We start from the raw sequence: 22,907 nt of genomic DNA on the forward strand, positions 1-22,907 counted from the left end.
AACTATTAGCGCCCATACCAATGAACAATAGCAGAAAGGATTCTGATTTGCTGTTTTTATCGTTCATCAACTGGAAAAAATCCTTCAGACTCAGAGTCGTCGGCGCACCCGCCATCTTCAGCGTGTCTTCACTCACAGTAAGAATCAATGATGTCGCTACATTGCGCAGCTTCTGGTTGTTAAGAATGTGTTGGTTTCATAGGTTGGTTTTTGTTTTTATTGTAACTCAATAGGTTTTATGTCTTTGTCTTGTTGTATTGTGTTAGTTTAGCAAAATCATCTGCTGAGGTCTATTGCAGATATAGATCATACATGCGTCTAACTACGGTTGCAGATGCAGACGCACATTCTAGAGTGTTCACGGACCCGCTTTGACCGTTCCAATATGGCGGACGAATTATGTAGGCTATCGATAGATAAGGCAACTAGCATAATAGGCCTATATGATTCCAACGATATATTTTCTCTGTGCCGGTATAGTTATATTTGTGGTGTGAGGACTCTGCTATTCTATTATATTTAAAACAATTTTTAGAACTATATCATTATTGTTTATAATTATCGTCCTTGGTGTGAACGGGCCTTATGCTTGTCCTAGTTACATGACTGATGGTTGAAGGTCAAGAGGAAATGAGCATGAAACAAGTGATATTAGATATTTTGAGCGAATTAAGATGTTTCATATGGACTGTAAAACTGATAACTTTAGGCGCTGGAGCTCTATTCTACTCCATCCAAACTCTCAGACTCAAGTTCAGGGAACCCAGTGCACTCACCCAACTGCCCTGCTTCCCCAAAAACTATGAGTCTTCAAATACTCTCCCTCAAAAGAACTGTAATCAGAAAGGCTGAAAGCTTCTTTTGTGCTTCATCTCTTTGTCGACTGGGAAGAGAGAGAGAACGGGAGGGTGATGGGGATCGGAGAGGGGGGTTACTGGAAGTGTTTGGTCCAAATTACACATTCAAGGCGAGCACTGTTTATGATTACTCTCACAAAGGCCAGACAAAAGCAGAGACATTCCAAGAGCCCAGTGAAGAGGACAAACTCATTCTGAGAAAGACAGAGACCTACATCATAACATCATTTATGCACTCCTCTGAACTCAGGCATGAAGAGACCGAATCTGTGAAGAAACATGTAAAACCTTCATATGCCTCTGTATCATTGAGCAGTCACATAAAAATGGCATTATAAAATGGATAGGATAGCTGCTCTCCTGGATGCTGCTGGTCAATACATTACAGATCTACTAAAATACTTAACACTGCAACCGCTATGAAAGCTATAGTTTGGGAACATTACGATTTTTTTAAAGAAATTCATATTTTTATTCAGCAAGGATGCATTAAATCAATGTAACATTTATAATGCAACAAAAAAAGTATAGTTAAAATAAATGCTGTTCTTATGGACTATCTATTAATCAAAAAATCCTGAAGAAAATGTTTCAGGTTTCCAAAATAATATTAAGCGGCACAACTGTTTTCAACATTGAAAACAATAAGAAATGTTTCTTAAGCATCAAATTAGCATATTAGAATGATTTCTGAGTGACTGGAGTAATGACTGCTTAAATTGCCACCACAAGAATAAATTATATGTTTAAATATATTAAAATAGAATAGTTACTAATAAAAATAAAGCAAGTCCAGTGTCACCCTATTTTATATTTTCTGCAATATGAGATCCATTAAAATAAAATATGTCCAAAATAATTTGTCGCCTGTTGTAATTTTTGTATGCACAACGCATAAAACCTTTAATTGGGTTAAATCACTGAATATGTAAATTACACAGGGTGACGTCACCCAACGGGACGGGAACGGTTCACAAATTGAATGAAGGAAGTTCTGTTTGTCAGGCCTGTGGGAGAGGTGAGTGTGTGAAACAACTCTCACCCCTCAGGAAGTCCCATCACGAGTGTCATCTGAATAGCTCAAAGACCTGCTGAGAGTCAAGTGTTTATTCTTCCCTTTCTAACTGATTTAACGTGTTCCTTCTCAGCCATTGAAATCGTCTCTCAGGATGAAATGTGAAACACGATGTGAGTTTTGATCTCTTATAGTTGAAACAGAACTAAGGTTCACCTCATGTGTCTTCTCAAGGAAAGCTTGGAAAGCAGACAGCATCTGCTTTTGAAGATGAACATATTTTTTTTGTGTGTTTCATGTGAGAAATGAGTAAGGACCCCTCCTGCCATTCCATCATGTACCACGACTGGGCCCCCCTTTAAATTGTCTTGAGCATCTCCTATTTGAAGTTTGCAAGCTCCTCCCCCTTTGAGATCCTGAGTATCAGGAGCTTCTTACTGGTGGAAGGTTATTAAATTCCCAGCACAGACTGGCTCACTCAGGGCATCTCTCAGCACAAGAGCTCACTGGAAGCAGGTAAGCAGCTCTTGTTCTCTCAGCTACTTGTAGCTAGCTATGGAGGATTTTTTTATGGCCTGAGGAGCATTTTCCTGGAAAATAATTAGACAATAAGTTATCTGTGGCTAAAATATTTAATGCAAATTGACATATATATATCCTGTACCATTTAAATGCACAGTGATATTCATTTGGTTCACTGTGAATTGATTAACCTCAACTGCAAGCTACAAGATCAAATAACTATGATGGAGGAAATGTACTTTTTCATCTCTAAAATAAAAACCTTTCATTTACTTGAAATGTAATATTGCATATACATTGCATTTGTATTTAATGGTGTATATATAATGCATTAGAAAAATATAGGCACGGTATGTTTATTTATTTACTTTGTTTTATTTTATTGCATTGATAAAAAGCTTTCATTTACAAGAAATTGAATTGCATATCATATATTTAAATATATCCTTTCCCATTTTAACTTTAGGATTTGGGATTTAGAGCAGTGGTTGTGCTAGAGTTGGTCTCATTCTCTCTTCTATTAGTGTAGGGTCTCTTTTGGGTCACCGGTTCAGCCCAGCTAGCTTGATCTCAGTGTGTTGAGTGACACCGCCAGCATGACCAAAACCACTGGGGAGAAGCCGCGGTCGCGCAGTCGCGTGCAGCAGTTCCGTGAGAGAATGCAACTGCGTTCCCTAAAGGCGAGGAAGAAAGTCGAAGACATCAGTAAAGATGACGTGAAGTCCTTTCTGAGAAGAAATGCTTTTGTGCTGTTCACCGTTGGAGCCGTGGTCTTTGGTCAGTGCACCTGGTTAACTGTACATACATTCATTTATAGTGTAAAAGTTTGTTCTAACCATCTAAAGAAGCCATCTAAACTGAAGTTAGTTTCTTGCTCAAGGGACACACTCCCATTGGTTACCACTCCAGATCTTTAACCACCATATCACACCACCAGTTTGCAGTGAAGTTTAGATTCCTTTTGACAATGGATGACTTTTGATACATGACAGAAAAGGGGTTTTGACAGATCTTTGCATCTGAATTGTTTTTTTATGCTTTATTCAGGTATCGCGCTGGGATTTGCCCTGAGGCCATATAAGATGTCATACAGGGAAGTGAAGTATTTCTCCTTTCCTGGTGAACTATTGATGCGTATGCTGCAGATGCTAGTGCTTCCCCTTCTGATCTCAAGTTTGGTTACAGGTATGATGGATTCATCTTTTTTTTTTTTTTTTTTTTTTTTACCAGACATGCAACAGTTCGACCTCAGGTTTTGAATCAAATGTTACAGCGATGATATAAAGTAAAAATGCTTCATACAAATGTTTAAGAAATTTAAGTTTAAGTTGGAACTCTTAGGCCTGGTTTCACAGACAGGGCTTAGACTTAGTTTGATTAGACTTTCAATTAGGGTATTTAAGAAGCTTTTATAAACGTGCATCTTGAGACCAAACAATGGTACTGACATATTTTAGCAGTGCATGTTGCTTTCAGTTAAAACTCAGTTCAAACATGCATTTTAGTCTGGGACTAGCTTAAGCCTTGTCTGTGAAACGTATGAAGTGAAAAGTATACAAGTGAAAATGGGGTGGTAGGAAGATCCTCAGTATCTTCTCATTGGGTCTGAGCTGATGGGACCTACCCATAAAAACGTTGTCCCAAGCCTTGTGAATTTTACTGAAAAGGGCAAATCAGTGAAGTAAGGACATAGTAAAGCAAGGACATTGATAGAATGAGAACGATGTGAATTTGGAATTGTGGGAGTGGCTGGACTTTTGAAGTAATTCTATAGGATGTGAAAGAGAAAAGGGATTAAAAGAGGCATGGGAAGGAAAGAAAATTACTGGCCAATTAATGCCAACACAGAGAAAAAACAGCTCAGTAATTGAAGGGCCATGGAATTCAAGTCACTGTATATGTTAGAGAAAAATCTTAAAGGCCTGGTTTCACAAAAAGGGCTTAGGTTAAGCCAGGATTAGGCCTTAGTTCAATTAGGATATTTAAGTAGCTTTTATAAACATGCCTTAGAAAAAAACATTACTGGTGTGCATCTTGAGACAAAACAATGGCATTGACATATTTTAAGATATGCCTGTTGCTTTCAGTTAAAACAGCTCAAACATGTATTTTAGTCTGAGACTAAACTTAAACATTGTCTGTGAAACCGGGGGACGTTCATAGAACAACAATAAAGAAAACATTACATTATGCTGGACTCTATTTTCTGGTTTGTAGACAGTGACCTCTTTGTGCTTCTATTAAAAGTGGCAGTGAGAATGAGGCAGAGGTTGTAATGACAAGTTCAGCCCCATCCACCCCTGCTGCTTCACATACACATACACAATGTCTACCCTTTAAAATATTTTGAGCTTGGCATTACTAGAAATATTTGTTTCATATATATATAAAAAAAAAAAAAAACAATACTAAGAAATATCTAGATTTTTAGTTGTTTTGGCCTATTTTAATGCTAAGACTAAGACTGATGCCTATGCAAACTCTAATTGGTTAATAATAATTTGAATAATAATTATTTAAATTAAGTTATTACATTATGACTATTATTATTATTAGTAGTATTTTTATTAAATTATTTGTTGGCCATTTTATTTGGTTATTGTGCCACACCTGAGTGTAAGAGGGTGCCGTTTTATTTATTCACTTCTTTGTAGCTGCACAATATGAGTCATTTCTTTTGTTTGATACAAGTGCATTGGGAGACTGTTTGCTGTTGCCCTGGAGACATAGAGAGGGTGGCATGACCGCTGAAACACAGGCCAGTGGAGGAATTTCCCAGGCCTGTCCAGGACAGAGAGAGATGAGCGAATGCCATTTAAGAGAGAGAGAGAAGTATGGTCGAGAGACACAGAGTGTGAACAGAGGAAATTGTGAACTGAGAGGCTAAACTTAAAAGGCTGTGGAGTTTAAAAGATTCTGGAGTTTGGGCCCCCAGGAGGATGAGAGGACTAAACAATGGCTGCTTTCTCTTTCTGGTCTGTGGATCAGGACGGTAGAAAAGACTCAACATTTTTGGCAAGTCAAAGTCATCTTGCCTAAGCAAATTGACTTCTGCTGAGATTTCTATCAATCCCAAGACTTTTAAAGTCAAACGATATAGTCCTTTTCAGCTAAATTAAGATTATAACATGAATTTTTCATTTTTCATGTCTGTACAAATTCTGGTTGGGTTTTTGTATCAAAATCTTAGTAAAAAACATTTTCAGCAGGGATGGTACATGGAACCATCTGTTTATTGAAAAGTGATTTGGATTCATTCTCATAGAAGAAAATGCTATTCTGTCTAGGCATGGCAGCGCTGGACAGTCGTGCCTCTGGAAAGATGGGCATGCGTGCAGTGATATACTATATGACCACCACTTTCATCGCAGTGTTTATCGGCATCATTATGGTTCTGATTATCCACCCTGGCAAAGGCTCAAAAGATGAATTCGCCAAACAGCAGAAGATCGAGAAGATCAGCCCAGCTGATGCCTTCCTGGACCTCATCAGGTAACGGGACACGTGTAGCCCATCATTTACTCCAAAATACTGATATTAACCAATTACTTTATTCAACACATATGCTGAATTACTTTTGCAGAAACATGTTTCCACCTAATCTGGTTCAAGCCTGCACTCAACAGGTATGAATGTTTTCCCTTCATCCTATCCCTAAAAATTTCTCAGTTCTGTTTTATCATAAACAATAATCATAAACAATAATAATATATTAGCTGTTTGCATGCATTATGAAATTAGCAATGGTAAATTTTCTTGCCTAAAATGATCTTTATCACTAAAAAAACATAAGCGAATGAATTGAATTGAATTTAACTTAAAATGTAATTTAAGTGAATACTAATAATGTACAACAACTTCTAAACAAATAATGAATGATACAATAACATTTAAATAAAAGCATAAAATATAACTGCAATATAAATTAATATAAATATTTGGCTCCATATCGATTACACTGTCAATGTTGTTTCTAGGGGAATTTTATATTTATAAAGGAATTTTATATAAATAATATTTATAAATAATTATATAAATTATATAGATAGAAATAATAAATGTTCATGTAACTAAATTAAGAAATCTTGGGGAAAAAATGTTTAAAATAAATTAATAATTATTTAAAATATAAATATTTTTGATGGGTGAAATTATTTTTTTTTATTGTGTGGTGCACCTTGCCAGAAATTGAGAAAATATCAAATTGCTGACAGGACCAAAAAAAAAATAAAAAAAATTATTCGGTTATTATAATTTGTTTCTTAATTATTAACCACTTTATTGCCAATTAGGTATTTCCAGAAATGAAAATATTGAATATTAAAGACTCATATAGACAGATAGACTCTAAGTTCTAATATGTTTCCCTGTTCAGCAGGAAATCAATTCATCATCAAATGAGGCTTGATGACATCTCAAAGGACAGAAACTTGTAATTTATCACTCTTGGAGCAAAAAGTTTGAGGCCTTGAATTTATAATTGTACCAATACTGCTTACAAGTGTGACAATGTTTCATTTTTCCTACTGCTGGCCCAGGCTAGTTAACTTTGCATGTAAGGAATAGACTTTTTCCATTTAGGATTTTGAGAGTCTGGCTTGATTTCGACCCACAGCTGTGCTTGGCCCGGCTGAGAGCTTTGGCAGAGCTGTGATGGTGCCACAGTCGGATATAATGGGACAGAAACGGTCAGACAATAACACTGAAGAGCCTGACAGTGGCTCACAGTCTGTCCGGACACACTCCACAGGGACACCCTGTAGTCAACCAGATCTAAAAAATCTAATTAAATTAAATTAAAATAATATGAACAGGATCTTGTCATATAAAATTGAAATCAGATTGATTCTTGCTGATTTTTTCTTCCTTCCTTCTCTTTTTCCTCCTGTAGTTCAAGACCCAATATGGCAAGAGGATCATTAAGGTGAAGATGATCGTGAACGATTCAATATTCAACCTAACTAACGCCACCCAGGAGATTTCCCAAGAGGAAGTGATTCCTCTCCCAGGCTCCACCAACGGGGTTAATGCCCTCGGGCTGGTGGTGTTTTCAATGTGCTTCGGCTTGATCATTGGGAGTATGAAGGAACAGGGACAGGCTCTCAGAGACTTCTTCGACTCCCTCAACGAGGCCATCATGCGACTTGTTGCTATTATTATGTGGTGAGTGATCCAAGACACACAAACTTTTGAGAGAGAAAAAAACGTACTTAAACTCATTTAAAAACTGTGTTAATGTAGCCTAGGATGGGCTTTCCAATATTCGCTCCTAATTTGAAGCATATTAATCTACAATAAACCTCAACAGGGAGCATTTTATCAAGTGTTTCTTAACCGGTAGCTTAACTTATAATTTTTTATCACACTTTTATCTCTTAAATCCAAAATTAAAAATATTATATTATATTATATTATATTATTCAAAAGTTTGGGATCAGTCATTTTATTATAAAAAAATTAACACTTTTATTCAGTAAAAATGCATTAAATTGATCAAAAGTGATTGTAAAGACATTTATAATGTTAAAAAAGATTTTTATTTTAAATAAATCCTGTTCTGTTGAACTTTATATTCATCAAAGAAAAGAAATATATTACTGTTTCCACAAAAATATTAAGCAGCACAACAATGTTTTCAACATTAATCATAATGAGAAATATTTATTGAGCAGCAAATCAGCATAAAGAATGATTTCTGAAGGATCATCTGACATGATGTAATGATGCTGAATATTCGGATTTGCTGTCAAAGGAATAAATTACATTTTAAAATATAATTTTTTTACTGTATAATTGATCAAATAAGCCATATTAACCATTATAATTTAAAATAGGTAATAAATATTTATTCAAATTTATTGGTATTTATTTGTTTATTGGAGTAGTAATGTATTGGAAAGAGTAGCTTATTAGGAGGCCTAACAAAACTCTGCCTCAAGATTAACTTCGTGGCTTGTAATGTAAGTAACTTACAATAAGACATTGATCATAATTCATAACAGAAATGACTCATAATAACCTTCACCTTACTGTAGAATTAGATTAATTTCCTCTTTGTCTGGACAGAAATGTGCCCTGTGCTCTCATTTTTTGTGACCCTGTTTCATGACCTCCTTTTCATCTGCATGTTTAACTCATTGACATTTTAGGAAACCTTATTAACAAGTGATGCTTCTGGATGCAGATCCATCCCTGATCCTTAATCTGTTTTCTTTCCACCGTTATAATTTGGTAGTTTACTTTTGTGACTGAGAATGAATGGAGGTAAATGAGTGCACCGTGTCTTTAAACTCCTGTTCCCAGGTATGCACCTGTTGGTATCCTCTTTCTGATTGCTGGAAAAATCGTGGAGATGGATGACATCACTCAGATGGGCGGTCAACTCGGCATGTATACGATAACAGTGATAATCGGCCTCATGATACACGGCATGATCATTCTACCGACTTTGTACTTCGTCATCACCCGGAAAAACCCCTTCGTCTTCATCACGGGTTTGCTGCAGGCCCTCATCACGGCTCTCGGCACCTCTTCCAGGTAGGACCTACAAAGTCAAGCTGCCGAAATCATGAATATTGTGCTATCGTTTCACTTTTACATTTTCCATCCCCCAGCTCTGCCACTCTTCCGGTTACCTTCAGATGCCTGGAGGAGAACAATAAAGTCGACAAACGCGTGACTCGATTCGTGCTGCCCGTTGGAGCCACGATCAACATGGATGGAACAGCACTGTATGAAGCCCTGGCAGCCATCTTTATCGCCCAGGTTAACAACATGGAAATGAACTTTGGGCAGATCATTACCATTAGGTGGGATTTTAAAATATAAATAACTCATTAAGAAAACAATGATTTTCTACATATGATTAATATTTTTTTTAATGATGCAGCATCACAGCCACTGCTGCAAGTATCGGGGCGGCCGGAATCCCCCAGGCTGGGCTGGTCACAATGGTGATTGTGCTGACCTCTGTCGGACTCCCAACCGATGACATCACCCTCATCATTGCAGTTGATTGGTTCCTGTGAGTGACCTCTTATAGAATCGTGATTTGATATGGTTTCAAAAGGGAATAACAATGCAAAAAATATATTAATTTGAAGTATTTTGCAAAACAAGGCAAAATCTGCTGCTAAAATGACTGTGTTTGGCACATATTTGGGACTCCCGTCTTTTTTTTTTTTTCATTATCAACCCAGGTGACACACTTTGATATGTTCCCATTAGACTTGCTCCATTTTTTCAATGCATTTCATGTAATTCAATAGGTTTTAACATAGAAACGTAATTAGGTTGGCCAAATTAATCATTCCAGATAGATCCCCTTTCCCACAAGTTACACAGCTAAAAGTGCTATTTAAACTAGGATAAAAACTGAGCTGAAAGTAGAAAACTTTTTGCCAACCAATCAAGTATCGCTGATATTTTACTGTCTCAGGGTGAAATATACAGGTAAATAAATGGATTGTTCATCCATTTACTTTCTGTTGCACTTACAGGGATCGACTGCGCACAACGACTAACGTCCTGGGAGATTCTATAGGAGCTGGAATTATAGAGTTCCTGTCCAAAGATGAGCTTCAGGGCGGTGATGTGGAGTTGGGGAGCTCTGTGCTGGAAGAGAATGAAGTGAAGAAACCTTATCAGAAGATCCCTCAGGAGAACGACTATGAGAATGAGAAACCACCAGACAGCGAGACTAAGATGTAGAGCCTGCATATTCAACGCCCAACCAAGGATTTTATGTGTGTTTGTGTCTGTATATGTACAGTGGCCCCAGAAAATATATGAAGACTTACGATACACTAAAAAGTGTAAGAATTGAATTGCATTATATAAGGAAAAATCAAACTAAATGCACTTATTTTAAAGAAATATTGTATAAGCATGCTATTCAAGCAAAACAAAAAGTATTTGGACACTTTCTGATTGTGGAAATTTGGGAAATGAACTACACTTGACTTTATAACATACATATACACATACGTGTTCGTATATATTTATATATATATATGCAAATTCTGTTGCTATGAATTAAAATTCATACATTTGTGAAGTGTTGCTTACGTGTCAAAAGTGTCCAAATATTTGTTAGGGCCCGTATATATATATTTGTTTTGTTTTTAAATCTTTTTCCTTTTACTGTTGTTGTGCTTTGGTTTGGTTCTCCAGGTCATACCGATTGTTATTTTGATTTGGCAGGAGAGTTTTACCTTTACAAAAATATATAATAACCATTCCTCTTTTGAATTGCTTTTTCATTATTTTAATAATTAGCTGAAATGTGAATCTATGTAGGATATGGGGGGCATTGGTATGTTGGTGACCAACGTTTGACACACAAGCTACAAGAGTGTTAAAACGAACAGGGTCATGGATGTACACAAGACTGATTTTAAGCAGAAATGAATGTCAGTGCTTCATCTGATGAACAGACAGAAGTTCATTACACTTTGCTTATGCCAAGTTCTGCACTAGGTGTTCAACATGAGCAGGAGACCAAGATTAAAAGCTTTTGGGCTCCGTTTGTAATGTGATCATCTATAAGTGGAGTATAAAATATGTATTACTGTAAATATCAAGAGAAAATTATGTTTAGCTTTGAAAGCTGCTTTACACATCTTTATGTATGAGAAGACTCATCGATATTCCTCAGTGTTTCAGCAGCTATTTGACTTTTCTCTGCAGCTCGCACAACTAATCCTAACTGAACAAACAAATACTTATGCGTTTATGAGATTTTTTTTTTATTATTGTTTTCTATTTTCCTATAGTTCATCCACTGACCCTTTTATTGCCATTTGCTAACATTAATGATACATAGAAATAATAAGTGCTACTGAATATTAATAGTAGGAAAAAAAGGACTGAATGTTAACAGTCTTGTGATTGCAGTGACACAGAAGTCATTCTGAAAATGTAAATCTTTTGAAAACATGCTATAGACACAGGTTGGACTCACATGTACTCGGCTGGAAACTGTGATCTTATATTTGCCTTTTTTAAATTCTTAGGTTTTTTTCATGTTGCTGTATATTTCCTGTCTCTAAAGCAAAATGGGTGATTAGAACTATAGAGAAAGAGCATACGCATGTTGTGTGTTAAATATAGTTTTGAATAAAATGGAGAGTGGTGATGCATTGTGTTGGAATTTTGATTAATGATACATGAGTAGCTGTGGTTTATTATATTTTTCACACAGCCCAACTTTTTCAACAAACTCTTTTGATATTGGAGAATTAATGAATAGAATGTGGAATATAATTAATATATTCAAATGTATTTATTTAAAAAAGGCCAGAAAATGTCAATTAATAGTTTCTGCAAATAAAGGAAAGATTAAAACGATCAATAGACAAGAAACACAAACTTCTAACCTAGTGGATAATTCTAAATGGATTCATGCTGCCATCTAGTGGGCAATAATTTTCTTCAGGCAAAAAAAAATTTCATTAGTATTCTTGATAACTGTATTTTAATGCATTATGCGCCGCATTGTTATTAAAGAGCTCTAATGAAGGTGCACTTGTGCTATAGTTAAAGAAAGGGTGTGCTTGTCTCTGTTATGATGTCTTAAAGAACACCTATGTGCCTTCATTGAAGTCAAACTACACTTCACACATCAATGAAGGCACAAAGGTGTTATTTAAGACGTTATGACAGAGGCAAGCAAACTTTTTCCTTAAAGGGATAGTTCACCCAAAAAGGAAAATTCTGTCATAATTTACTCACCCTCAAGTTGTTCCAAACCTGCGTGAGTTTTGTTGAACACAAAAGAAGATATTTTGAAGAGTACAGTTGACAGTAGCCATATGACTGCCCTAGTATTTTTTTTCCATACTGTGGAAGTCGATGGCTATCGTCAACTATTTTGTTTCCAACATTCTTCAAAAAAATCTTCTTTTGTTTTCAACTGAAGAAAGAAAACCATACAGGTTTTGAACAAATTGAGGGTGAGTAAGTGATGACAGAGTTTTCATTTTTGGGTGAAATATCCCTTTAAGCGCACAAATGTTTCTTCATTAGAGCTTTTTAATAACAATGCGGTGCATAATGAATTTAGCCAATTGGACATAGTCACACATGACCATTTTTTACTGTTCAAATCAGGCTAAAAAAATGTTAACCGTTATTTATTTGCAGGTTTCATAGTGACAATTAGCCCCATATATAGTGTGACAATATGTCTTGTCATTGGGGCATGTTGTCACAGAAGGCCAACGGGTGTTCAATGAACTGCATCTTTTTGTCCCTGGTGGAAATGTTTAAAAGCCTTTTTGTAGTCAAGACATTAAGGTATGTGCCTATACTGAAGCTAACTGAGAAATATTCAGGGTGATGCAAAAACTATTATGCCTGAAATATTAGTTTAGTACCGTGAGGTGGCGATATTGAACTCATATCCAGATGCCTGTACACACTACCATGAACAATATCATGTTGGTTCAGTCAAATCTTTGTGTAATATCTACATTCACACACATTTTCATTCATAAAAATGAACGTTTGATTAGCTTTATCAGTTGAAAAAGTTAAAAAGTTAAAGGCAAGACACCACTGGTGAATATTTCTAACTGATACTATACTTCCCCAGTTAATTAGCCTAATCGCAGGAAATGAATAGCCTACATTCAATTTTATATTACACGTTTTATGAAATGTTATGTTAAACGGGCTAATGGGGCGTTATTTAATAAAAAAAAAAAGAGTAATTTGCATATTTACAGACCATAAATCTGATTAAAGCCAGGTTCAAAATTAATTTAGGTGACATACTAGAGTTCAAGGTTTTTACATAGGGGATTTTAGATAATGCTTTAAACAATAATAATAATTAAAAAAAAAAACATGTAAAATGTTATAGAAATCAGGATAATGTCATGAACAAACCCCTCTAAAAACCTTTAAAATAAAACTGGAAAGTCTGGTGCATGAAAGAAACTGAAGTTTAAATTTCTGCATGAGAAAAACATAATTTTGAGAAAAAATATGTATTGTAATTGAAATGTAGGCTACAGACACAAAGAGATCAAGTGTGATAGGCTACTGTAATAAACACCTAAATGTGTATTTTTGATGTTTCCTTTCTTCTAGTCTGAAAGCAAACATGTTATGGAAGCAAAATAGCCCAAAATCTCTTGTGCATGAAAAAACAATGGTTTGCCTATAGTCTTAATTACCTCAATTAAAAAGGTGTATTTTGCTTATAAAGCTCCACGTTAATTGTATACACGGGATACAAATGTATACACGTTTAATGAACACACACCTCAGATATTTGAATTACAGTGAGAAGAAGAGAGGAGGGAGATGAAAGCAGAGTGGAGGATGATAGAGGAGAGGATGGGAAGCAGCGGATGGGAGAAGGAGGGAAGGGGAGGAGAGCAGGCAGCGGAAGTCGGCGGGTCGCTGCTGGTTGGTTCGGCGCCGGTGGAGGGAGTCATTCCTGCAGCAGTGCTTCCGGTCGGCATTTTGTTCTGCGAGAGAGAGAGTGACTCTGTGTGGATTCTTTTATGAGCGCCCAGGAGCCTTTAGGAACCGAATCCTTTCTGCCATCGTCCGGAGTAAAGTGCGAGCTTCCGCGGGCGCCTACGAGAGGAATGACCGCCGCCCGTCCGTCTTCATGTTCGCAGTGAGAGGAAGCGGTGCGACCCGGATTATTGTTGTGAGAGGGACACAGCGAGCCCGAACCCCTCCACCTTCAGCTTTCAACAACAGAGCCTCAGGTAAACGCGCCGGACCCGTTTCGCTTGTTCCGAGTGGGGGAGCACAGTAGCCAAGCGTCGGGGTGAGACGTGCTTCGGACTTTTCGAAAGGTTATCAGTGTTGTGCAGCCCTCGCTCAGTGTTAGCATACGCGTTAGCTCGGTGCGGGCCCGCAGGCGAATCCGCGGTTCGGATGGTTCGCGAGCGAAAGGCCAAAACGGGCCGTTTAAACGGACCCAACCGGTCCAGGGGGCTCGTCTGGAGATGCAGGTGTGGAGCTGAACCCGAAGCCCGGAGATAAGAGGCATACAGGCCTGCAGCTCCGCAGACCAGAGTAAACAATACTGTCCTCTCAGAGTAAACCTCATTCACCTTCTATCAGAGTAAACAATACTGTGCTTTTAGAGTAAAACCGCTTTCAGCGTCTGTCAGAGGAGGCAAAATCATACCAGAACCACCCTTAATAACTTGAATTCAGAATAAACAATACTCCCATATTAGAGCAAACTTGTTAGCCATCAGGGTAAACAATAGTCATACTACATCAACCCTCATTAACTGTCTGACAGAAAAAATGCAATACGCTCAACTTATTTACCTTCTAGCGAAGTAAACAATAACATAAACATCTAGATTAGATAGCAAACCTGATTAGCTATCCATCAGAATAAACTAAACACACTTCTTACAGCTGCACTTATTGGACATTACAATAGTTTCATTAATGAGTATCAAAACCTCGCATTATAGCAAACCTTTGAGCATCTGTCAAAGTAAAGGGCAAACAATACAGTTCTGTATTGAGTAATACTGGCCTTTAATTAATCAGAGACAATTTATAATCAGAAAAGAACCGTTATCAAAATATTCATAACTAGCTGGTCGCATGAAGGGAATATAAATGAATTATTGAAATGTAAAGGCCTTTACCTGCAGCTCAATATTCTTTTCATTTACAAAGGCGAAGAGTTTCTATGCTCGTTTAATGTTAATTAACTCTGACTTGAGGAGAATGTAAAGGATATTCAAATTAAGGCCCTATGGTCATAAACAAATATTGTGCACATTTATAATGCTCAATCTTTGAATTTAGATATAGCTAGTAATATTCATATATTGCTTTATAAATAACAGAATGAAATAACCTCTTATAAACAAAAAAACTGTCAGTAACTCATATCTTGTTATTTTAATAGAAAAAAATAAATAAAATATATATATATATATATATATATATATATATATATATATATTTATATATATATATTTAAATATTTTGTGTTTTAAACTGAACTTTGGAGATTTGTTCATTAAAAAACATTATGGGTTTGAAAAATAAGATTATTTATTTTGACAGCTAGCAATGAAGGAATGAATGAATGAATGAATGAAGGAAGGAAATGCTGCTTGGGTTTAGTTAGCTTTAGCGGTTCGTGTCGCATATATGTGCACAAATTGAAAACTGAAAGTGAATTCAAAGTTTTGTGTCTGTTGACAAGATTCTGGATTCATTGCAGTAGATTCTGAGAAAGGAATAGTTGAAATCGCTCACATTTATGACAAGACTGTCAGATTTGGTTGTTTAAATTGCTGTTGTGTTTTATTGGAGCAGCTAGTGCTGGAGAAACATTGAGCTGTGGCTGTAATCTATGAATGAGTTTTCACATAGCAGACCAATATTAATGTATTAGCCTAACCTTTAATAAAAATAAATAAAAAAACAGGTGATAGAGATTGTCCTGAGCTTTAATAACTTACCAGTTCACCATCATTTGATGCTTTTGCTGTTCAGTTCACTTTATTTCATTTGTACTTGGATCAGTGTTTGTGTAATAACAAGTATAGGCACTCAAGAAAATATTTTTTTGTTTTATTGAATCTTCTCCTGTACTGCACATAACTTCACAGTCACACTTTTCCCGAGTTTTGTTGCACTGTTGTCTAGTCTATAAGGCATCATGATATGTCATGTGTATTTATATATTTAGTTATATAGCCAGTGCTGGGTAGTAGCCTAACTGATTATATGTAAATCTGAATTATGTAATCAGATTCCAAAAATTAAGTACTTGTAATTAAATTATACTACTTTTTAAAATACTCATAATCAGAATGCAGATACTTTTTTATTGATTACATGGTTACTAACATTCCCAAAATGGCCGTAAATTATTCAAAATTAATTGATTCTCCCTAATTCTTCATTTTTATTTTTTCAATTTTCCTTTCTCAAAAGTTGTATGAAATTGCTCACACGGACTCCCTAATCAGGCGACTATAATTAAATGGAAAAGAAGAGGCTGCACAGCATAAACAATAAAATAAAAAAATAATGTTTTTATTTTCAAATTATTTTTTTCTTATAATGTAACTTTTTTATGATTTAATTCATTATTTGCTTTTCGTAAATGTATGAACCCTCTGCAGTTTCTTCCCAAACCCTAGTTAGGGAAACCCTGACGTAATGTAATTTTTAATGCACTTCATGTTGTTGATATTTTTCTTTCTCTCTATTTTTTTTTTTTTTATCAATAGAATCAATATTCTATTCAAGTCAATATTATAAAAACAAGTTGGGTCAAAAGTAATCTAAATGTAATCAAAAAGCAGTCAGATTACATTACCTAACAATTGTACTAACTACAATTTTTATAATGTAATTTGTATTCAGTAATGGAGTACAATTTAATTAATCTACTCAGAACTGTATATAGCTTTAGATATCTAGAACTGACAGAGTCTGTTTGTTAGGAGTATCAATACAGCGGCCCTCATATTTGAGCTATATTTGCGTATATAGGCCTACTACCAGCCTAGAATGTAATCCAAAGACAGACAAAATGTATACGAGAGCGCTGTTTCCACTCATGCACGTCTGAGTTTGTGTTGCACAATGTATGATCCTTTTTGATTTGTTGTTGTGCAATTATGGTCTAAATATTACTTTATTTTGTCCCTCAATTAGAGAATACCACCTGAAGAATTAGGGGCCATTTACGCGATACTGCTTTCAACTGAAAACGGAAAGCTTTTTATGTGCTTTGGCTGTTCATTCTCACGACAACGTAGTTTTCAGGGCCTGAAAACTCAAACTTTTGAAAATGTTTCAAAGTGCAAGTTTTTTAAAAAACAACAAAAAAACCCCACAAATTTGTGAAAACTGTGACGGCATGCTCATGCGTATTACGCGTTCAATCTAGGCTAGGAGCGTACTTGTGTTTCTTTACAAAGTGACATCGCCAACTACTGGCTTGGCATGATTAATACAGCGTTTTTAATCGTTTTCGCAGATCAGTGTGAATGAGGACTGTTTTGACAATGTTGTTGCCTGTACATGAAAAACACCAAGAAAAAACTTTTCTGTTTTTAGTTCATCATTGTCGTGTAAACGTACCCTTAGAGGATTATTCTGCAAGTTTTTTGTCCTGCTATTTATATAAAAATTGTAGCCTACCTGATGTTATCGAATGCTGAAGGTTCATCATAATAAATAACTTAAAAGTGCAGATTCTACAAATCTATCTCTAAATGCAAATAATAATCATCCATTCTCTTCAGATTACAAAAATGTGTGCATATTATGATAATAATTATTATTATTACATAATATATAATATGCATAATAATAATAAAGGCATTGTGCATTGTAAATATTTTATTATTAATAAGTATTATTATCAATAGTAATAATTTATTTACTTTAGTAATTATATTTATTTTATATTTATATTTAGAATATAATTTTTTATTATTGTAATTAAAAAGCAGAAATAAGAAAAGAAAAAAATTATCCTGATCCCTAAATATCAGTTATTGAACATTTAAACATAAAAATAATCAATACTGTATTTAAAAAAAAAAAAAAAGGTCAATCTCAGTTCTTGTTTACATAGGCCATTATCATCAGATAAAAATAGTTTTTGCAATTACTCGCAAGTAATTTCTTCCTTCTTTGGTTGTATTTTATGAACGTTTTCTCCATTCTACTGCTTCCAGTTGCTCTTATAGCAGTAAAACGCAGGGCATCCACAGGCAGCTGCATGCCTTTTATGTTTTGGAATTGATGTTGGAGTCTCACTGAGACTCTGGTGGTTTACAGTAGAGGAAGCGATTGGCTCTTGAGCAGCTGAATGCAGCTGAAGCCAAACTCCGGTTTCTTCCAAATTTGTTGCAGCCGTCTGGGGAAGACCTTCCTGTTTCAACAGGACAGTGTCTCCTGCAGCCTGTCCCAGTGCCTGATGGGAAACCCTCCTAGAGTAGTGGAGGCAGTTCTAGCAGCATAGGGGGAGGGGCAACTACAAAATAAAGCCCATTTGATGAGCAGATGCGCGTGTAGTTTTGGCCATGCCTGGTACCTCTTTTGTTCTGAGCATAATGCATATGGTAAGTTTAAAATTACGGTTTTCGTTTTTATGTATATGGCTATGGTAACATTGTTTTCACAAAAGTAATGTATACCTGACAATGATCAGAGTTTTACTGAACACAAGACCTGATACTTTTTTTGGTGGATAGTTATGTAGGTGATAAGTAGGTGATACTTTTAGAAATTCCACATTTTAATTTCCAGATGTCAAAACATTGAGTTATTTTGAGCTAGTCATGCTATGAGAAAAACGACGAGTTTACAAAGTTATTGCTATTAAACTATTATGAATGCAAGAAGTGGCAGTGAAAATGATATACGCTATCGTATCGACTAGAGTCTCTTATGCAGAATACTGTAAAAACAGTGATGCTGTGAAATATTATTGTAATTTAAAATAATTGTTTTCTATTTTTATATATATTCATTTTTAAAGTCTAATTTATTCCTGTGTTGGCAAAGCTGACATTACTCAAGTTGTTAGTGTCACATGATCTGTCAGAAGTCATTCTAATATGCTGATTTGGTGTTCAAGAAACATTTCTTATCAATGTTGAAAAAATATGTTTTGCTCAATGTTTCTGTGGAAACCACGCTACATTTGTTCAGGATTCTTTGATGAATAGAATAGATGGTTAAAAAAGAACAGCATTTATTTGAAATAGAAATGTTTTGTAAATTATTATAAAGGTCTTCACTGTCACTTTTGATCAATTCAGTTAATCCTTGCTGAACTAATGTATTGATTTCTAATAAAAATCTTACTGAACCCGTACTTTTGAATGGTAATGTAGAAAATTAGATTAAAAAGGTCATTTTTCAAGGATTTAAACAATAAAAAACATTAACTAAACCTGTTTGTGGAGCCTTGCTGTCCTCATCTTAAGCATTTTAGTATCATAAGATTTAAATAAAATATTTTTAAATGTGTTTTAATTATAATACTATCACTGTATTATTGTTTCCATATCTCAGAAAGGGAAGCGCTGTTATCATTACAATGTTCGTGGATGCTGAAAATGATGATGATGATGATGATGTCATCATGTCCTCTTCTTCCTCTTGCAGCAAAAGATGTAAAGGTGGATCAGTGAGCAGCGACACTGAGCGACCTGTGCATCCACGCGAGCTCCCTGCCCTTCTTCAGCATGAATGGGGATATGCCTCATGTTCCTATCACCACTCTCGCTGGGATCGCAAGCCTCACCGACCGTAAGTCATGCAAACTTTTTGTTAACTGAACTTGTATGACAAATCCAAAGCTTGTATAATAAATTAATTATACACATTGTACCTTTTAAATATGCATTTAGAAATGTAATATAGGCTAAATCATTTAATATTTATACCATACTTGAAAGTATCTTATTATAGGAGTGTTACCAAGACATAGTGAAGAGTGTTCGATTGATCATGTGACTTTAACTTGGTGGCAACCGTTAAGAGGTAGACCATCATTCTGTAGAATAAAACATATTTTTGTCCTCCAATGAAATGAGTCATTGTAAAGACATTTTTTGAAAGCAGGGCTGCACGATATATTGTTTTAGCATCGTTATCGCAATGTGCGCATCCGCGATAGTCACATTGCAAGATGTGCGATGTCAAGTATATTGACCGTAGTTGATCCGTTCGGACCAGGCACCACGGTTCGAAACGCATGTGATACTCAGATTAATTGCATAATTGAGCGAAAGTTTATCATTTGCATGTGTTTAACGTCCCGTCAGTTTAAACATTCAAGCGATTTTAAACCATTTGAGTGCAAGACGACACGAAAGAGAACTCAAATTGGAACTTGCTTGTAATTTTCTATGCAGATTTACTCCCCCAAGAAAATCACCTCAATCATTATAGAATGATTAAGTCTTTCCAAATAGAGCTATTCAAGTAATCTGGTGAATGTATTATTTATTTATTTTTTCATTTGATTCGCAATATATATCGAAAATTACTTTAAAAGTCATTTGGAAAAGTATATACTAATGAATGCCCTCTTTTGGTTGGCTTTTGAATTAAATTTGGATTAAATGTCTGTTCGTACCTTTCAAATCATTTGGACTTGATTTGTAAAGGCAATACATTTCTTTGTGCCTGAATCGAAATGGAAAGTCCCGAAGAATGAGTTAAATATTTCATGTCTCCTGTTTTGATACGGAATAACTCATGTTTTTGTGTTTATTTCTTAGTTTTAAATCAGCTGCCTCTCCCCTCCCCTTTACCTGCCACCACCACTAAGAGCCTGCTTTATAATGGGAGGATCGCCGAGGAGGTCAGCTGTCTGCTTTCCCGGCGGGACGACACTCTCGTGTCCCAGCTGGCTCACAGCCTCAACCAGGTGTCCACTGAGCACATGTGGGTACCTCACCAAATGAGTTTATCTTGCATGATATGTTAAATATCTGTGTGCCTCATTCCGTCTTTGTAATTCTGCATGCAGAGAGCTGAAGGACAACTTGGGCAGTGATGACCCGGAAGGAGATGTGCCTCTACTGCTACAGACGGTGCTGTCCAGGAACCCCAATATCTTCAGGGAGAAAAGTACGCCCACCCGATATGGGGTTCAGGGCGGTAAGGAGAAACTGCAGAAATAAAGCTGTTTAGTCTGGGCATGCTTTTACTCTGTGGCCTCTGTTTGAGCTCCCTGGATTAGAAATCCCATTTTCCTAGTTTCCAGACTGTAGTTAGTGTTATTTAGTGGTAACATCAATTATAATTTTAGACAAATTAAATCAAATGCCTTTGAAACTGCCATTATGTAATCTTTTTACATTTTGGCTCTATGCATGCACTACCGTTTAAAAGTTTAGGGTCGGTAAGATTTTTACTCTCATGCTTAACTAAGGCTGCATTTATTTAAAGCCGCAGTCCGTAACTTTTGTCGCTCTAGCGGTTAATAAACCGAACTGCATGCTCCTTGCGGAAGAACATTGTAGCCAGAGCTACTTCTCTCTGTTTATGTCTATGACGATTCACGCAGTTACTGGGCGACTCCGCAGTGGTACGACCCGAACCTGTCTAATATAGTCTGAATATAAACACCTATTAAAGGTGTATCGTAGTGATTCAGGATAAGACAAAAGCACGGTTTGGAAAATGGATTCATGATGTACTCGCTTATTATATAAATTGTCAATTTTGAACAGGAAAAAAGTTACGGACAACAGCTTTAATAAAAAAATGCAATAAAAACAGTAATCTGTTATTATTATCAATGTTGAACAATTCTGCTGCCTTTTTTTTTTTATTATTTGTGAAAAACATAATAATTTTTTTTTAGGATTCTTTGAATACTAAAGTTTACAAAAATCTTACTGACCCAAAACTTTTGAACTGTACTGTATATTGTTTATTTAGTTTACACTTGGATCACAAAATGTAATTTTATTTTATTGTTGACCAAGATAAAACAAATTTTACTTGTTAGAGTTCTAGTCAGACAGCTTGCCACATGAAGTCAACATTTTAAACCATGGTTTGTTGACTCTTTATTTTATGTTTCGAAGGTTTAATGCAACAGCCAATGATACCACCGTACAAGATGCCTCCAAATTCCATGCATGGAAGTCCGGCGCCAAACTACCAGCAAACCACTATCACTCCAAGCCCTCCCAGGTACTGTTCCAGTTTCCTTTTTATTTGGGTTAAATAGGTAAATGGCCAACAGCATACCATTTTAACTGCAATCATTGTGAATAAAGAAATTAAAATATGCAGAAAAAGAAACTGGTTCCATTTCCACTCAAAATACTGACCAGTTCCACTCTCACTCGACAGCCGATATGTTCAACCTCAGGCGGGTTCTGGTACCAGGTACATTCCCCAGCAGAACAGCCCAGTGCCCAGCCCATATGCACCACAGAGCCCCGCAGGCTACATGCAGTACAGCCACCCACCCAGCTACCCTCAGCACCAACAGATCCAGCAAGGTAAGTCCACGCTCTCCTCTCTGATGAGAACCTCAAGAGGATTGTCACCATTTTCAGTGTCTGTAGTCTTAAAACACCTCAAGGCTCAAGGAAAAGTGGTTTTAATAAGATTTGCTAGTAGTGAATCTTCTTTTATCCTGTCCCTTTCTGAATGATACGACTGGAAACCATCCCTGGCTGTTAAAATCGCCGAAAAATGAATGCATGTTCCTGGTCTTATTGTTAACGATTAATCAGTGGAGATTTTTCCAAATAAAAATCAGTGAATGAGTTTTTTTTTGTGTGTGTGTTGCAGTGTCCGTATCCAGTCCAATAGTTCCTAGTGGCATGAGAAACATCCATGACAACAAGGTCTCTGGTCAAGTGTCGGGCAACTCCAACCACAATGCGAGGCATTGCTCCAACGACGAGTACATCAGCATCGTCCAGAGACTCGGAAATGAAGTGAGTGCTTGCCAACAAAAGGTTTTATAACCCTAAAAATATTTCAGTCTCCAAATTAATTTTTCTTAA

The 22,907-nt window shown here is 36.0% G+C and overlaps 2 protein-coding genes across 3 annotated transcripts in view; both read left to right on the forward strand.

Moving 5' to 3' along the window:
- The first annotated feature begins 2,176 nt into the window (after positions 1-2,176).
- Positions 2,177-11,534, forward strand: slc1a3b (solute carrier family 1 member 3b). The gene is made up of 10 exons (XM_079861075.1): positions 2,177-2,388; positions 2,919-3,171; positions 3,442-3,579; positions 5,682-5,886; positions 5,978-6,020; positions 7,286-7,557; positions 8,698-8,931; positions 9,009-9,203; positions 9,284-9,418; positions 9,894-11,534. Exons 2-10 carry the CDS (start codon positions 2,991-2,993, stop codon positions 10,102-10,104), a joined length of 1,614 nt encoding a protein of 537 aa, XP_079717201.1. The 5' UTR covers positions 2,177-2,388; positions 2,919-2,990; the 3' UTR covers positions 10,105-11,534.
- Positions 11,535-13,780: 2,246 nt separating this feature from the next.
- nipblb (NIPBL cohesin loading factor b) overlaps positions 13,781-22,907 on the forward strand; it is a 37,488-nt gene continuing 28,361 nt past the window's right edge. Inside the window, exons 1-7 of one of the 2 annotated variants that reach the window (XM_079861555.1) lie at positions 13,781-14,120; positions 19,534-19,677; positions 20,655-20,820; positions 20,906-21,036; positions 21,972-22,080; positions 22,243-22,394; positions 22,690-22,838. In XM_079861555.1, coding sequence (XP_079717681.1) covers positions 19,614-19,677; positions 20,655-20,820; positions 20,906-21,036; positions 21,972-22,080; positions 22,243-22,394; positions 22,690-22,838 — 771 coding nt within the window. In that variant the 5' untranslated portion in view covers positions 13,781-14,120; positions 19,534-19,613. The remainder of the gene's footprint in view (positions 14,121-19,533; positions 19,678-20,654; positions 20,821-20,905; positions 21,037-21,971; positions 22,081-22,242; positions 22,395-22,689; positions 22,839-22,907) is intronic. The other variant, XM_079861556.1, reaches the window with a different exon arrangement.

Source organism: Squalius cephalus (genome assembly GCF_949319135.1).
Source record: "Squalius cephalus genome assembly, chromosome: 24".
Classification (NCBI taxonomy): Eukaryota; Metazoa; Chordata; class Actinopteri; order Cypriniformes; family Leuciscidae; genus Squalius; species Squalius cephalus.

Coding starts and splice junctions, on each gene's coding strand:
- slc1a3b (XM_079861075.1), top strand. CDS start 2,991: ATGACCAAAACCACTGGGGAGAAGCCGCGGTCGCGCAGTCGCGTGCAG. Junction 8,932..9,008: donor GCTCTCGGCACCTCTTCCAG/GTAGGACCTACA, acceptor TCCATCCCCCAG/CTCTGCCACTCTTCCGGTTA. Junction 9,419..9,893: donor ATTGCAGTTGATTGGTTCCT/GTGAGTGACCTC, acceptor TTGCACTTACAG/GGATCGACTGCGCACAACGA.